This window comes from Lolium rigidum, chromosome 7, assembly GCF_022539505.1.
Source record: "Lolium rigidum isolate FL_2022 chromosome 7, APGP_CSIRO_Lrig_0.1, whole genome shotgun sequence".
NCBI lineage: Eukaryota > Viridiplantae > Streptophyta > Magnoliopsida > Poales > Poaceae > Lolium > Lolium rigidum.
The window spans coordinates 294,505,350-294,522,608 of NC_061514.1; the positions used below are offsets into that span (position 1 = coordinate 294,505,350).

Consider the following 17,259-nt stretch of genomic DNA (forward strand, 5'->3'; position numbering starts at 1 on the left):
TGGGACGAAATAGAACAGAAGAACAAGCAAATCATAGAGAAAACAAAAGGAAATCTTATAGAATCTCAAATCTGGGACGAAATACAACACAAGAGCAAACAAATATGAGACAAACCAAATCTCTTCTCTGTGACCAGCTCCTCCCAGCGACGGCATGGCGCGTGGCGGCGACGCTGCTCCCGCCGGCCACCACCTGCCCGTCCAGAGACGGCCGCGCTGGGAGGACGCAGCCGATGACGCCAGCCGGAGAGGAGACCCGTGGGGGAGAGCGGGAGCTAGGGAGGCGGCGGCTACGGGAGCTGGGGAGGCGGCGGCTGCGGGAGCTGGGGAGGCCGTGGCTGCGGGATTGGGGAGGATTGGGATAGGGTTTGTGGCCTGGGCACTCTTTTTGTCTCTCCTCGCACGACTCCACGTCCAACCGCTGCATGACGCGTGGCCCAATCGACGGAAAGCTAGCGAGGCGAGCGACCCAACCCAAGCAAGCGACGTGCTTGGCGTGGATAGCCTCAGAGAGCCCCATGGGGGTGCAGCAATCATACCTTTAGATTCAGGATCCCGGGGCGAGACACAAAAAAGACCCTTACTAACCAAACAAAAGTTTAGAATGCATTGTATTTCAGAAGCAACACATTAAATATATAGCATTATATCGTTGGTTTTTAAACTACAAAACTCACACGGGAACAAAAGCACCCGAATATGGGCATATGGCTCGATGCCAAATTGTTGATGCAGGTTCCTTGACCTGCATCCTTCAACACTCAGTCGTCCGTTAGTTGGGGCGAGGACCTGTTCGCAATTATCATATTTTTTCAACGTTGCAATAAAAATCTTCCTCTCCTGTCTGGAAACTGCCACGTGTCGCCACCACATTGAATTGTATGAGTTGTGCACGTCTAGGACAAGTTGTTGTATGAGTGGAACACACTTTACAAGATTTTGTATAAAAATCAAGGTTTAAAATAGCGCGCTATTTCTCCGCTAATACCACGCAATAGCATATTTAGAGGGTCTACGCTAAATTTTAGTAATTTTGCTCGCTATGGCGCTATTTGTAAAATAGCATTATATATCGTGCTAAAATTTCATAGCGTTAGCGTGCTATTTTTTCAAGCTAAGTCGCTTTCACTTTTCGGTGGTAATGAACTACAATATGTTGATTCCTATTCTAGATTAGAACTTAATATCGCTAATGCTGATGATTCTTAATAAAGAATTTATACTATGTTGTTGCCTTGTGGAATACTAATGTTAGCCTTCTGAAAAATTGGAGATCTATTTGTTGTGTGTGGTTATGTATGTATGATTCAGTTATTTTTGGACTAAATATCCAACCTTTTTAGCGAAATCCTTTATTTTTAGACTATATTTGATATATTTTTCAAAACGCTATTTGAAATATAGCATGCAAGTAGCACGATATAGCGTTCATAGCATTTGAAGGAAGTCGCCGCTATTTCATTTAGCACGCTATTTTAAACCTTGATAAAAATGCACATAGAGTGCAAGTTCTTGTACTTGTGATGCAATAACCTCCTAGAGAGGTGATTGAGGAACAAAAGAGCACCATTGGTCTCCATTAAAGGATGCGGCCACTTCAGAATTGGAAAGGATCAAGAGAGCTTTATCTGCTGGGATTGGAGAGATTTGGGGGAGCCAGAAAGGAGACGAGTTGACCACGCGAGTAATAGAGGAGAAAGCGGAGAACGATCCGATCGATTAGATTTTTAAAGCATACCGATCCACATTTTGGTAACCTCACGTGGTGGTCTTGGACCTGCTTGTTCTCCTTTTCCAATTTGTTCTCTTGTTTTCTTGGACCTAATACTCTAATACAAGGTATCCTTGTGCTGAAATACTACCTGGGCCAGGGCCCCTGCCTTGCGAGGGCCCAGGGCGGTCGCCCCGTTGGCCCACCTTATGGGCCGGCCCTGGTGGTAAACTGGCAATATTGAAGAATTGAAAGTGAGAAAAATCAGTGAACGTGCACTTCTTAAAGGAAAGAAGTGAAAATGAACATTCGATTGAAGATAAAGCCGCAGTCATGGACCGGTTCATAAGAAAATACCGAGTGCTATACCATAGATTACTTGCACACCATCCCTATGGTGGTTGTATCTCCAACCCCATAGGAATCAAACCACTAGTTCGACACCCTCTATGTCTTGATTATTAGATGACAATAGCCGACTTGGACCATATGTCAAATAATTGGACGAATCAAGATACAACATAACATGCTACAAAATCTAGCACAACAACGAAACACAAAAAAAAGATAACCAAAACTGAGCTATGTCATAGATAAAGCCACATGAACAGACCATGACACGGAGGAAGGATGTTGATGGCGGTCGAAAAGAACCACATTATCGAGACTACAATAAAACACACAAGCATTGCTTCAATGATAATCTCTAGCTCCCTGCACTACAAGGAGTACCACATATTCCATGGAAGGGAATCATACTTGTGATGTCACATTGCTACATCAAGAACCACCAACGCCACTGATGTGTTGGAATTTGGCATTGGGCCTTAGCCCATAGTCCTATACAAATTTTGAAATTCTCTTTAGCCCATTCATATTTGGCAAAGGTGAAACTAAATTTTAGTCCCACATTGCTAGTTGAGAAAGATGTGGAGTGGTTTACAAGGGGACCGTGCTAGTACGTTCTTGTATTGAGCGAGAAGAGAGAGAGAGCCCTCGCGCACTCCTCCTCCTCCTCCGCCCGCCTCGCATCGACACGACGTCCGTTAATGCAGCCGTTTTGTTTCAGATTTTCTGGATCGTGGCTGTGTCAACTCGGACATAGGCTACGCCGTACGACCTTCTCAACATTATATAAACCCAGACGCAAACCCTAGCCGCTAGTACGAGACACATGAGCAACCTCCTCTTCGTTTTCCTCATCCCGTCCTTCGACGTGCTACGACCGGCGGGACAGTAGGCATTAGAACCATGATTCTCGTAGTAGACCTTTACGGGTGAGGGACAATCATGTTTTTTTGGGAGCGCTTACGCACGACTATTGGCAACACGATATCGTTTGATGACGTGTTCTCAAACACGACTTTTACCCGAACGCTGATGTTGCCGCCATCGCCAACACATCTGCCGCTTAAGTTGCAACGTATGTATTTCTGCCTTTCCTGGTTTGGTGGTCTTTACGACAAATAGATTGTCGCGAATATATCGGTCTATTCGCGTTGAACGGCTCGGCTGTGTATTGGTGCCTCTTGTCCACACGAGCGGACAACCATGATCATTTGTGTGGCCGCAGGAGATGCCTAGTACCTCCCGTGCATGATTTCATTAAGTATCGTTGCATTTCATTGTGTGTGACAAGAGTGAAACACAATAAATCTCAATAAAACTTGATGAAACACTGATGCACAAATCTTAAAGCATGAAATCGACGACACAAACATGCATGTGACCTTCCGTGCACGGGATAAGAGCATTTCTCCCTAGTACCCTGGTCCCGAATCAACCAAAACCATCCGTTCCTCTCCGCAGAGGCAGAGATCACACGAGGAGACGCCGCCAAAGAAACAACAAAACACTTCCTTATCCTAAACCCATTCCGACGCAAGCTAAAAGCCCCCATTTCTACACCGCACCTACCCCACACCACAGCCACCTCCCCACCACACGAGTCGGCAGCGTCCAGAATCAAGGGAGAAAAAAAAGAAACGGAAAGGAAGCTGAAGCGGTGAAAAGGCTGCGGGGCTCCTCCTGCCGATCAGCCGGCCATTTCCTTCCTTGCGTGAAAACGTCGGTAAATAATTTCCCGTTGACGCGGCCGCCAGCTCTCCCAGCGGGCCCCACACACCCGCCCCGTATAAATAAGCTACCCTCCTCCCCATCACCACCAACGCCGCAGGAGGACAAAATGCTCGTCGATGGATGGTTGACCATTGGGCAAGATGCATTGATAGGTGTTGAGCAGAAGGGGACCGCATTCTGGCGCCGGATCTATCAATACTTCCATGAACATCACCGGTACGGACAGGAGCCATTTGAGAGCGACCACAACGAGTTGTCCCTCCAAAAGAGGTGGGGAACAATTCAAACGGAATGCAACAAATTCCGGGCGGCGTATGATCACGTGAAGCGGATTCCCGTTAACGGCATCGGCATAAAGGATTTGGTATAGTTCTTAACCTCAACTTGTTCTTTCGTTATTTGCACACATGTTTGTCATTGTTGTCTTGCTTTGCTCTTGGTGTGGCAAGCTTTGGATTTCTTCAAAACGGCGATTGAAGGAAAGACCTTTGCCTTCTCTCATTGCTGGAAGGAACTCGAGGGCACCCCCAAGTTTCAAGAGGGGTACATGGCGACCTTCACTAACAACAAGACCGCCAAAGATCCTACGGTCATTGACCTTGATGGTGGCCAGCCTTGCGGTAGCTCCGCTTCTCGTGCAAGTCGTCCACGAGGCCACAAGCCAACCATGGCCGACATGAAGCGTGATGCTTCGGCCATGCAATTGTTCGGCACCTTGAAGGAGATGTATGCTGAGAAAGAGGTGTCCACAGACAAGAGGGATGAGAGGAGGCGCCGGGAGAAGGAAGAGGACATGAAGAACTTCTTCGATGTCCAAAAGAGAAAGCTTAAGATTGAAGAGGTGAAGGCCAAGACGAGGGCTAGGAAAATTGAACTCAAAGAGAAAGAAATTGAGCTCATAGCAACGGCAAGAGCCTAAGAGGTGGAGTGGAAGGAGAAGGAAGTTGAGCTGAAACGGCAAGCCGAGGACAACCTGATCATGAGCGCCGACTTGACCACCATGAGTGAGGCGAAGAGAGCTTGGTTCGAGAAGAGGCAGAAGGAGATCCTAGAGCGCAAAAATTGAGTTGACAATCTCAATTTGTAATTTTTATATTTGTTCAAACTATGGCACATTTCGTTCCTTCACCATGCTACATTTTATTTGATATTATTCTATATTTGTTAGATATTATTTTATATTATTTATAAATATGTGTAGTTAAATAATCCATTTTCCAAAAAATAGACCAAATAGGCAAATAGGTGGCAGCTGCGTTGGGCGCAGCGAAACGGTCCAAACCGAACGCGCTGAAGATGCCCTAAGAGCATTTCTCCCTAGCACCCTGGTCCCGAATCAACCAAAACCATCCGTTCCTCCCCGCAGAGGCAGAGATCACACGAGGAGACGCCGCGATCGCAAAGCACCAAAACACTTCCTAATCCCAAACCCATTCCGACGCAAGCTAAACGCCCCCGTTTCTACACCGCACCTACCCCACACCACAGCCACCGCACGCACCCACCCCGCGACAGCACAGCACAGCTCAGCCTCAGCGTCCCGCCGCTCGACGGCGCACACCGCACACGTCTCGTCTCCGAGTCGGCAGCGTCCAGAATCAATCAAGGGAGAAAAAAAAAAGAAGCTGAAGCGGTGAAAAGGCTGCGGCTCGGCTCCAGGCGATCAGCCGGCCGTTTCCTTCCTTGCGTGAAAACGTCGGTAAATAATCTCCCGTTGACGCGGCCGCCAGCTCCCCCAGCGGGCCCCACACGCCCGCGCCGTATAAATAAGCTGCCCCCCTCCCCACCACCACCAACCTCGCGATCCGTAAACGGAAACCAAAGCACCCCGTGGTCTCGTCTCGTCTCGTCACACGCCCCGCACCGTCGCCAAATTACGATTCGCCCCTCCTCGCCCTGACCGCCGCGGGCGCCCGCGATGGTCGACACGCGGCGGAGCTCCGCCAGGAAGCGCCCGCCGCCCGCCTCCTCCTCCTCCGAGGAGGCCTCCACGCCGCCGCCCCCCGCCGCGGAGGACCCGCTCGCGGCCGCCAAGTCGCCCGTCCCCGCGCCCGCCCCCGCGCCTGCCCCTGCCCCTGCGGGGCAGGGGAAGCCCGATTCCCGGCCCCGGACCCGCCCCAGCAAGCGCGCCAAGGTCTCGACGCCCGCCCGTCCCCCGTCTCTCCCTATCCCGCTTCCGCCCGCGCGGGCAACCGATTGATCTGACTAATTCCTCCGGTGGTGATAGTGGCAGGCCCAGGGCGAGAAGGCGCCGGAGGCGCAACCGCCCCCCGACGAGACGGCCAAGGCACCGGGCCTTGTAGTAGATGGCGCCTCGGACCCGGCCCGGCGGCCCGTCCCGGCGTCGTCCACGGTGTCCAATTCCACCGGAGGTGCGTGCCGCTCTGACTTCTGACACCGGAGGCTAGGGTTTGGATTGGTTGCCCTTTCTGACTGCCCTGTTTTGCTGGCACAGCGAGGAAGAAGAGGACGCCCAGGCGCCTCCTCTCGCCAGAGGAGGCGACCGCGGAGGAGATGGCGCAGTGGAAGACGAAGCACAAAGCCAGTGGACGGACTTTGGCCTGGGGGAGGCTGATTTCCCAATCTGTTCAGGTAATGTTGTTTGTTTGTTTAGGGCAACTCCGTTGTGATGATATCAGAGCATTTCTACAGTTCTATTTGGTGACCGCAGTATAGCAATTATAACCAACGGGATAATTCAACTGTTGTAGCCTCCTATTGAACTGCACAATTGACCGCGGAGCTCCGTTGTGAGTTCCATTTCGTATCATGTCCAGACTTACTTTCTACATGGCAAGTCTGAACCATCATGTGCTCGCCGAGCTGAAACTAGTGTTTCTTACAAGTGGAGCAAAGAATTGTTACATCATGAATCCTCAATAAGAAAACAGAGTACATAGAGCAGTTATTCTCGTTTAGCTACCGCGCTGCCTCGGTACATTATCCGGTTGACGACATGTATAGTGCCTTTGTGTCAGAGTTCAGTAAGCATCACGGTTCGTGAATGTGGGTTCTGCGATCTTGCAGTAGTAATGGCATTTCGCAATTTTAAAATCCGTCATGCTGATATTTGTTTATCTTCAGTATATCCAGTCTGCATTTGTAACTACAGGTTTGCTATTGTTTGCCTGCTCAAATTTTAGCGTAACTAGGCAGACATCATGGTATGATGCTAATCGTTGCAATGATTACTGTTGTGTGTAATCATCTGATTTTCTAAAATCTTGAACACTTCTTTTTTGGGGTTTCAAGTAGAAACAGACGCTACTCTGAAATTTCATGTTAGTTGATTTGGACCATTTGAGTGCGCTCTAATCTATTTATCTATCATTCTGAGTGACAACCAGATTGGATGAGTTTTTTCTTGCTTTTGTATATCACTTACTTTAAATAATAACATTTCACAGTTAATTTTCTTTTGAATTGTTGGCATCTTTTTTCGTAACCAGGGAGTCTACCTTACCATTTTTCTGATTCTCCACTTAGTTCTGTAGTATTAGTAATGTAGTCTGCTAATTTTCAATCATTGTCTTTGCTCATGATTATATTTTCTTTGTGCTGTTCAGCATCCGTCGATCCCTATTTATTCTACCCATTTTACTGTTGGCCACGGTGGCAAACATGATTTGAAACTGACCGACTCATATCCTGGAGCACTTGTTTGCAAACTGAAGCATGTTAGGGTAAGGCTGCATTCTTTTTTTTTTTGTTTACTATACTGATACTCTGTTCTTCGTGAACTAATTGTTTTGAGGTTTTGACTATCAATTTTCACCTGTTTACCAGAGGGGAGCTGCCCTTGAAGTCTTTGTATCCAAAGCTGTCCATGTAAATGGGAAGGCCTTAGACAGGCCTTCTAAGGTTACCTTGACTGGAGGCGATGAAGTTATTTTTAGTTCGCTCGGGAGGCATGCTTACGTATCCTTTTTTTTGTCACTAACTCTTAATACCTTTGTATTGCTCCTATTGGTGACTAGCGGCATGTCTGGATGTTTTGCTACTTTGCTTTATTAATTAAGGCTGGCTATGTTAGGTCTTTGCCTGGAGAGTATAAGATGAATGTGTGTTTTCTACAAAGTATAATTATTGCTCAATGCATTGTATTTAGTTATATATTTATTTAGGACTATATAGTGAACTACACTGGAAAAAATAGGACATGCTAACATTGCCCACATGGAAGAGTGGAGAGCTAACTTGGGACTCCATGTGAAAATTTTGCAAATGTGGGGTTAGCAATGCAACTAAACACCTTGTCTGGATAAGTATGCATTTCAGATGTGGAAGCTCCTTAACATGTTGGCAGATATTTCAGCAGCTTCCAGAAGAAAAATCAAGCACATCGGCCTTGTCATCTTCGTGTGTGTTTCCGCAAGGGCAGTATCCAGTTATCGGAGGCACACTGGATCAGTTATCATGTAAAAGGACCAAGTTATCAGTGCCATTTAGTTTTGGAAATGGCCGCCCTCCATTAGTTCCTCATGGTGAGACAACTTCATTTCTTCCCTAAGGCCATAATTCGAACTTGTGATATGTTAAGTTCATAGCATTTATAGCATTCAAGATAACAGGAGATGCTACTCCCTCCATATTACAAATAGAAAAATTTTACTATAAATATTGTTTCAAATAGTTAGATTTGGAAAGTGTAAATCATATGTTATTTGTGCCGAAAAATATACTCATAATGTAATATTTTTTCTGTGGTTTATACAGTATATATTATAGTAGAAGTTAGTGGTGAAAGTAAATCTTCAAGACTACGTCAATGTCCAAAATGTTATCTATTTGTGATATGGACGGAATAGCAAACATAAGAGGATTTTCTATTGTTTTCCTCAAATCTGGGTACCTTTTATTTCTTCTTATGCATCAAGAGAAAAACGAGTCTAAAAGAATGGCTCTTTTTTGTTCATTAGATACAGAGATAGTCAGCAGTTTATGTAAAACAATGGAGGAGCAGGGCCAGTTTTCTTCTGAAGAAAATGTACCATTTGCTCAACATGAACTATTAAAAGAAGATCTGAAGAATGCAATTGTTAGCGCAAGTGATATATCAGAGTCATTTGATAGTTTCCCATATTACCTGAGGTATATAGACTACAACTCTCTTCTTGAAAAGAGCAGCTCTTTTGTTATATCGTTTGCCATTATTTATTTGGAGATGTATGCAATAGTTTGAAGCTTAATTTAGAGATGCAAATTTGTTTTCCTTGCTGACTGCATGACTCCCAGTGGCACCAGAGTCCCAGAGTCCCAGTAAGATACATACTATTCCTTGGCTTCATATCTTGTTGAAAAAGTTTGGAAAATAATTGCAAAAAAAATCTGTAAATCTCATTTTTAAAGTCATATGGTCTTTCAGGTAGTATAAGATGTGACATAATGGTAGACAGAATGATCAGTTATAGTGCAAGATCATCGAATATACTAATCTTTACTCCTGTAAATGTTTCAATTGGTGGTGGCGGTGCGTGGATCTCTTCTACTCCTCCTGATATGACCCATTAAATCTGCTGCAAATGGCTGAGTTGGTGGTCCTGCTTGCCACCTAAATTAGCATAAAATTTACCATAGTTAGTATTAGTTAAGAAGCAAGGAGCACTAACATATAATATCAAGCGCATGAACGATCACTGGGTCTTTGAGTAGTGTAAAATCATTTTATCAGTAGCGGATTATTGGATATCTAATAGTCCAATGTATTTTGTCTGTAGCAACACACGTGCATTTAGCTCGTGAGTACTGATAACTCTAGTACAACCTGCTTTTTTCCCAGTTAATTGGCCTGTTGCATGTTGATTGATTGGTCCTCGGGTTAAGAACTATCTTTAATAACTTCTCATCCTTGCAGTGAGAATACCAAAAGTTCTCTCCTGACACCAGCACATGTAAATTTGTGTTGTAAGAATGCCATGCAGTGGACAAAAAAGATATCTTTCATTTCTCAACGAGTATTATTATCTGGTCCAGCAGGTATCATTTTTACTCAACGAAATTACGGGTATTGCTGTTAGTTATATTGTATTTTTGTTCAACGCTAAATGCTTGGAGTGTTCACTAAAACAGTTTCCTTTTTGTAGGGTCTGAGATATACCAAGAAACATTGGTGAAGGCTCTGACCAAATACTTCAATGCTAATCTGCTCGTCGTAGATTCATCGTTGCTGTTGGGTGTAAGCCTCTTAACCATAGCTACAATGCTTATATTGAACAGAGCCACCTCAGCTTTTCTTAAAGAAAGCACAACCAATTCTATCTGAGAGAGATACTGTTCTGATTGTGAGATGACACATTTGTCTTCCTTTTGTGAGATGAGAGATATGCCTGCGCTATTCTACTTCAACATTCTCTGCAATCATGCTAGTACTATCTATGTAATGCCGCTGTTATTATCTGACAGCTTGAAATGTTTTTTTCTTTGAGTTAGTATTTTTTAAATAAGCTATACCGCAGGATTGTAATAAATTCACAGTATTGCTACTGTTTATTTTTCTTGAGAAAAATAAAAAGAATTCTGTCTTGATATATTGAAAAGAGGTAGGAGTTCAGCCCAAAAGGGAAGAGTGGAGCACACAAAAGGTGTAACATTAGTTAATTATACGCTGACACCTCATGTTACAAATTTTCATTTCATTGAAAAGATAGAATTTGTTACACGCCTCCTAAGAGGTTACAATCTTGATTTTACAGAGAGGGGGGGGGGGGGTTAGTGCACGTCCCAGGTTGTTGGTATGATGTCCCTCAGGCCTTTTGCCCCTGGCATGGCCCATGACACAGTTTCATCTTTCATTTTGATTTTAGCGCACCTCATGTTTAATGAACATTGATATGTAATTTAGATCTATCTGGTTCTGGTGTAAATTACTCCACCGCTGTAAGTGTATTCTTGCTTCAGCGGCTACATATGAATTGCGTGCAAAAGGGATGAAGGCATGAAGCAGAAATTTTATTAACTACTTTCTAAATGTAACTGTATATCTATGAATAAACAACAGCCAGATAACACTAAGTGGGCCGGGCCGGGGATGGGGTGGTCATCTTGCCTCACTTTTCTTTGTTATTTCTTAAATTCAATGATTTGGAACTTGAATATGTTTCATCTTTTCAGGGACAGTCATCGAAGTCAAAGGAATCAGTGGTGTACAAAAAAGGTAAGATGGTCACAGCTTCTGTATGGACACTGAATTCTTACCATCACTATTTTTTGGGCTTTTGTCTTTAGTTTAAGTCTAGATGTTGTAACTGTCAAATTGTGTATGGTGGCATTATATTTTTCCTTGGTATATTATAACATGCAAAAGGACTCCAGTATTTGTTTTCATAACATTTCATTATGGTAATGGAACCACCTTATATAGCAGTAAAATGTTTCTGATGTTTTGTCAGGTGATAGAGTGAGATACATTGGTTCTTCGCAATCAACAAAGATCCTTGAAGGACCAAGGTGTGACCCATGCCTTAATATTGGATTTTTTAATTTGCACCCATTCATTCCATTGATAGGGTGAGATACATGTGAATGTTCTAGATGTTTTTAATTTATTATTATATCGATTACTCTGAGTACCTTTCGCAAAGGCCCACGCCGCTTCGCAAAGGCCTAGCTTCTGCCACCCTACTCATCCCTTGGATGACCTGGAAGCACAGAAACGCTTGCGTCTTTGAGGGAGCCCAGCCTCCATACAAGTCCTGACACATAACATCAAGGAAGAAATCAGACTTTGGGCTCGGGCAGGTGCCAGGGTTAAGGGTAATTCTGCCACCCACTTGGGATGTGCACTGATGTTTTAAACCTCCAAACCTGTAATCTGCCTCCTAGGAGGATGTAAACCAAACTATCTTTTCAATGAAATGAAACGCAAAGTCCTTTGCCTTTTCTCAAAAAAAAAAACGAGTACCTTTCATGGTATAAGCAGTTCTTAGTAGGAGAGTCTACAGACGAAAAATTATTTGTATCGTGCATATCTTCAAAAACTATTTTGAAACATACAATGAACATAAGTTGCTAAAGACAAGTGATTTAGCCCTGTTTGGATGCAGGATTCCAAACGGGCTTGCTGATGAAATAATCATGAAAAACCATCCCGAACTCTTTTATATGGAACAAAAGAACCACGCTGGTTTGAGTTTCTTCTTATTGGTCTAACCTGTGATGATGTGTGTTGGACTAGTGGTCGCAGTAGTATATGGCTTTTCTGAATTATTACCTATTACGTATTTTATGTTAGCATTCCTTCCCTTTGTTTTCAAACGACATCTCTCGACGTTGCCATTTGCATATTTCATGTTCATCTACTAATGATTTGCGATAAATCATGCAATCTGCAGAGCTCCCGATTATGGTTCACAGGGTGAAGTGCGACTTTCTTTTGAGGAAAATGCATCCTCAAAAGTTGGAGTCAGATTCGACCAACCGATTGCTGGCGGCATTGATCTTGGGGGCAGTTGTGAGGTTGATCACGGTTTCTTCTGTTCAGGCGAGTTTCTTCCACCTGCTGCTTCTATCTACTTAATAATTTATAGCTAGATCATAAACTGTGATATTTGCCATATATTGTTAGTTTTCTTGACCACTTATTTATGTTTATCTGTATTTCCAGTCGATTATTTGTGCCTTGATGGTCCAGGATGGGAAGAGAGAGCTAAACATCCATTTGATGTAATATTTGAGGTACGTACGGTCTTCCCACCCCTTACTTTCTCAGTATTTTTTACTTTGTCCCTATTACTTACTGGGATTTTGATACAGTTTGTTTGTGAAGAACGCGAGCATGGTCCTCTTATCCTATTTCTGAAGGACGTTGAAAAAGTGTGTGGGAACAGTTACTCGTATCATGGTCTAAAGAGTAAGCTTGAAAGTTTTCCAGAGGGTGTTTTTATTATTGGGTCTCAGACCCAGGCAGACACTCGGAAAGACAAGGTACTTACTAGAAATATAATAATCTATACCCCAATCCATAACTATGAAGTATACATTCATTTCCATTTAGCTAACAAACAAGTTGTTTATATATATACAGCTGAACAATGGGTCTCCTTTCCTTAAGTTCCAGTACAGCCAAGCAGCCATACTTGACCTTGCGCTCCAGGTGCCCTTTCTGATTTTGCTGAAAGTACCTTGTTGCACTACTATAATCCTTTATATTCAGATCTTGGCCATCTGGTTGCTACACAGTAAATTAGGAGATTTTGTAGGAATTACCAGGGGAAGAAACAAACTTGATAATGAGATGTAGACACAGAAGATGGCTGATTCTGCCCACTTATATTCATATTTTACTGTAGTACTACACCACATTGTCAGCTTATGATACTGAAAAATATATTTCTGATATATATCTGTATTTCTTATTACACTGCATCCTGTATTATTTTTCTTACTGGACCTTTTTATCAATTAAACTATGGCTTCTGTCTTAAATGCACTGCTTTGATTACACTGCACATTTTGTTATTGCAGTCTGATGTATGTCAATGCAGGATGGCTTTGGCCGAGTGAATGATAAAAACAAAGAAGCAGTGAAGACTGCGAAGCATGTCACTAAGGTTTTCCCTAGTAAAGTGACAATACAGCCACCGCAGGTTTGTCGTTTTGTTTAATCAAGAATGATATCTATATTGCAGTGTCCTCTCCATGTGTTTAACTCTGAATACATGCTACAGGATGACTTGGAATTATCACGGTGGAAACAACTATTAGATCGTGATGTCGAAATTCTGAAGGCAAAGGCTAACATTTCAAAAGTTCAATCTGTAAGTGATTTTAGTTATCTATAATGTACTCCCTCCGGTCCATAATAAGTGTTGGGGGTTTAGTTCAAATTTGAGCTAATTTGAACAAAACCCCCAACACTTATTATGGATCGGAGGGAGTACTATATATTAATTAATGGCTCGTATTTCACTAATATCTTCTTGCAATCGGATGCAGTTTCTAACTCGCCATGGTCTGGAATGTGCTGATGTAGAGACAACACTATGTGTTAAAGATCGAACTCTTACAAACGAATGTGAGTACAATCCTACATGTTGTTTCTTTCCTGTATAACTCCATGTAGCATCATATGTCTACTATGTTTGTTTCCAGGTGTTGATAAAATAGTTGGTTACACTTTGAGTCATGAAGTTATGAATTGTACTGTTCCAACTCCTGGAAAGGATGCGATTGTTGCTCTTTCTAGTGAAAGGTTTCTTCTAAAACCTTGTACACTTCACACCGTTGTGCTAAAAAGTTCTTTGGTTTTGTGATGTTTATTTTACTGCAATTGTTATATTTCAGCCTTCAGCATGGGGTTGATTTGTTGGAAAGCATGCAAAATGACCATAAGAAAAAGAACACAAAGAAATCACTCAAGGTGAGTCAGGCTGAGCTTGGGCTTGACCTTTAAGATTGATACTAAGCCAGGAGTAAAGTATTGGTAATGAAATATTATTTGGGCTCTGGCCCTTATCATGTTAATGGTGCATATGACTTACATACATCCTTTGTCATTCTTAGGATGTTGCCACGGAGAATGAATTTGAAAAAAGGCTTCTTAGTGATGTTATCCCTCCAAATGAGATAGGTGTTACCTTTGACGACATTGGAGCGCTAGAGAATGTCAAGGACACTTTGAAGGAATTAGTGATGCTTCCATTACAAAGGCCAGAGTTGTTCTCCAAGGGACAACTTATGAAGGTAAGAGACATTCTCAGAGCTTCATAAGTTTGCTTACTATTTGTTGAAATACTCTCTACATCTTCCTTCTCTGAGTCATCTGTTTCCACCTGTAACAATGTCTCGTTATTTTGCCATTTTCCTTTTGAAGTAAGATCTCTCCCTCTCTTGTGCCTGTTGCCCATACATGTTCTTTGTCCATTATCACAATTATTTTGAGCTTTCTAACATTATTATTTTATTTTGACTTTTATGTATTATACGTTTGTGAGTTTTTTTGTATATAATTGGCTTCGTGTGCGTGCAGCAGTTATTCCTTGTAGTTTCTAGTTAATACAAATTTAATTGAAAAATCAACAAGAATACCTTCAAACTGAATGTAAAGGAATATTACTGCTGGATCATATTATTTTCTCAGTCATTTTTTCCTTTGTGTTCAAATGTTGTTCTGATTGTTTATTTTGCACCAGCCATGCAAAGGAATATTACTTTTTGGTCCACCTGGTACGGGGAAGACCATGCTTGCTAAAGCTGTTGCAACAGAGGCTGGTGCTAACTTCATCAACATATCAATGTCAAGCATTGCCTCTAAGGTTTTCCCATAACAGATACTCATCCAGATTGCTCTCTTTGTAGTACAATATTTTCTTACGTGTAACTGTAACAGTGGTTTGGCGAGGGAGAAAAATATGTGAAAGCTGTGTTCTCACTTGCAAGCAAAATTGCACCTAGTGTCATTTTTGTGGATGAGGTCAGTTAAAATTCTCCATCGTTGCTGATGATATGATTATGATTCAACAAGCTAGCATAACAATAGTTTGGCTTACCTTGGAGAGCTCATGCTATGCCCCCCTGTCCCTGTTTGTAGGTTGATGGCATGCTGGGTAGACGTGAGAACCCTGGGGAACATGAAGCTATGCGTAAGATGAAAAATGAATTTATGGTGAACTGGGATGGTCTGAGAACAAAAGCTAAAGAACGTGTATTAGTACTTGCTGCGACAAATAGGCCATTTGATCTTGATGAGGCTGTTATTAGGAGGCTCCCAAGGAGGTAAGGGTTATACATCTGGAAGGTCTATATTTCCACAAATAAATGCAAATGGTGGCACTGGCATGCCGACAAGTCAATAACTCGTCGGAAACTATTGTTCAGATTGATGGTGAATTTACCAGATGCAACCAATAGGAAAAAGATTCTTAGCGTAATACTATCCAAAGAAGAGTTGGCAGATGATGTAGATCTGGAGGCACTGGCCAACTTGACTGAGGGGTATTCAGGCAGTGATCTGAAGGTATTTTATGTTTATATTGAGGTGTTTGTTTCCTATTTTATGTCCTTTTAACAGATGCCTTTTCATATTCTTTTTGTTGACAACTTTATTTTTCCCCTAGAATCTGTGTGTTACTGCTGCACATCGTCCCATAAGGGAAATCCTTGAAAAAGAGAAGAAGGTTAGTTTCAATGCTTTATTTCTTGTACTAATTCTGTATGTGCTCTGTGTCAAGTCACTGATTTATCATTTTGTGTCTACTTGCAGGAGAGATCCTTAGCAGAAGCAGAAAATAAACCCTTGCCTCCTAAGTATTCTAGCAGTGATGTCCGTTCCCTAAATTTGAGTGATTTTAAGCATGCGCATGAGCAGGTAATATTGCTGCTGTTTAATCTATTTCTTACCCTGTCCAAACAAGGAAAAGAAGGGAGAAAAATAAACTGTATGCAAACCAGACTTTATTAAATGAATAGATTTCATGCCATATTGCCTCTGAAACTGGTCCATCTTCAAGTGTATATAGCAACTGCTGACTACAGTTTCTGAGGGCTTAGTTTCAAGATATGAGAGTAACGAAATACCAGTATTGATTTGTTATGGGTTAGCATTAGATAAACACACTTTCTTCTTTTAGGGCACATGAATATATATTCAGGCAAACATTATCATTTGATGTTTTCTTTATCTCTGAGTTCATAAACTTGTGATGCTAACATAACTTGCCTCGTGTGTAGGTATGTGCAAGTATATCATCCGATTCAACAAATATGAATGAGCTTATTCAGTGGAACGATCTCTATGGCGAAGGCGGATCTAGGAAGAAGACACCTCTAAGCTACTTCATGTAGGTTATGAGTAGCCTGTGTACATACAACAGAAGTATTAGCATGAAGCGACCAAGATAGACAACAAATAGCTCTTGTCGTCTTTGGTTGATAGGCAATTGTCGAGTTTATTAGTTTCAATCTTTATTGATGCCAAATGGAAGTTCCAACAAAATAATGTAGGGCCGATTGGTCCCATCCTTCTCCCCCATCCATACCTTGAGTGTCAAACCTGTATGTAGCCTTAACCTCAGCATCAGAACAGTTCGGTTAATTTTGTGATTGCAGTCAGAGTCGGTGCAAACTCATTTAATCAACACATGGATGTTTTATATTCGTGTCCAGGGCCCGTGTGCATCTTTTTGTTCTCATTTGGTTTGCGCGTTATATAGGTTGGGAGATAGGGAGTTCCCACTTTTTAATTTCTGCCACTGTTAGGAGTATTGAATCTGAATCTGCTGCAAAACTACTAGTACTTTATTTCTACTGCATGGCGACTTGACCAAAAGCAAATTGGCAGCCCACCCTGAACAGGTCAGCGACGTTCTCATGCTGCTGTTACGGGAAATGCGTTTGTACCATGAACTCTTTTGCTGGTTGGCTTTGCGTTACAGGCTCTGGGCTTACGATCGGAGGCACAGGCACGCAAGATGCTTCTGACCCTTCACATGTCTTCAGGATGATGACAATGTACACATTCTGATGCAATGCTC

General features: G+C 42.7%; 1 protein-coding gene across 1 annotated transcript; it reads left to right on the top strand.

Moving 5' to 3' along the window:
- The first annotated feature begins 7,696 nt into the window (after positions 1-7,696).
- Positions 7,697-16,890, top strand: LOC124669673. Its single transcript, XM_047206242.1, has 24 exons — positions 7,697-7,708; positions 8,097-8,274; positions 8,710-8,881; positions 9,645-9,766; positions 9,874-9,965; positions 10,901-10,943; positions 11,179-11,236; positions 12,121-12,269; positions 12,393-12,463; positions 12,542-12,712; positions 12,813-12,881; positions 13,273-13,374; positions 13,456-13,545; positions 13,724-13,802; positions 13,880-13,979; positions 14,072-14,147; positions 14,291-14,470; positions 14,920-15,042; positions 15,117-15,200; positions 15,318-15,502; positions 15,605-15,743; positions 15,844-15,903; positions 15,990-16,094; positions 16,457-16,890. Exons 3-24 carry the CDS (start codon positions 8,742-8,744, stop codon positions 16,568-16,570), a joined length of 2,352 nt encoding a protein of 783 aa, XP_047062198.1. The 5' UTR covers positions 7,697-7,708; positions 8,097-8,274; positions 8,710-8,741; the 3' UTR covers positions 16,571-16,890.
- The last annotated feature ends 369 nt before the right edge of the window (positions 16,891-17,259 follow it).

Excerpts from the sequence above, each read along its gene's own strand:
- LOC124669673 (XM_047206242.1), top strand. The coding sequence starts at position 8,742 with ATGGAGGAGCAGGGCCAGTTTTCTTCTGAAGAAAATGTACCATTTGCT. Across the intron at positions 11,237-12,120 it reads AAGATCCTTGAAGGACCAAG|AGCTCCCGATTATGGTTCAC; the intron begins GTGTGACCCATG and ends TGCAATCTGCAG. Across the intron at positions 12,270-12,392 it reads TCACGGTTTCTTCTGTTCAG|TCGATTATTTGTGCCTTGAT; the intron begins GCGAGTTTCTTC and ends CTGTATTTCCAG.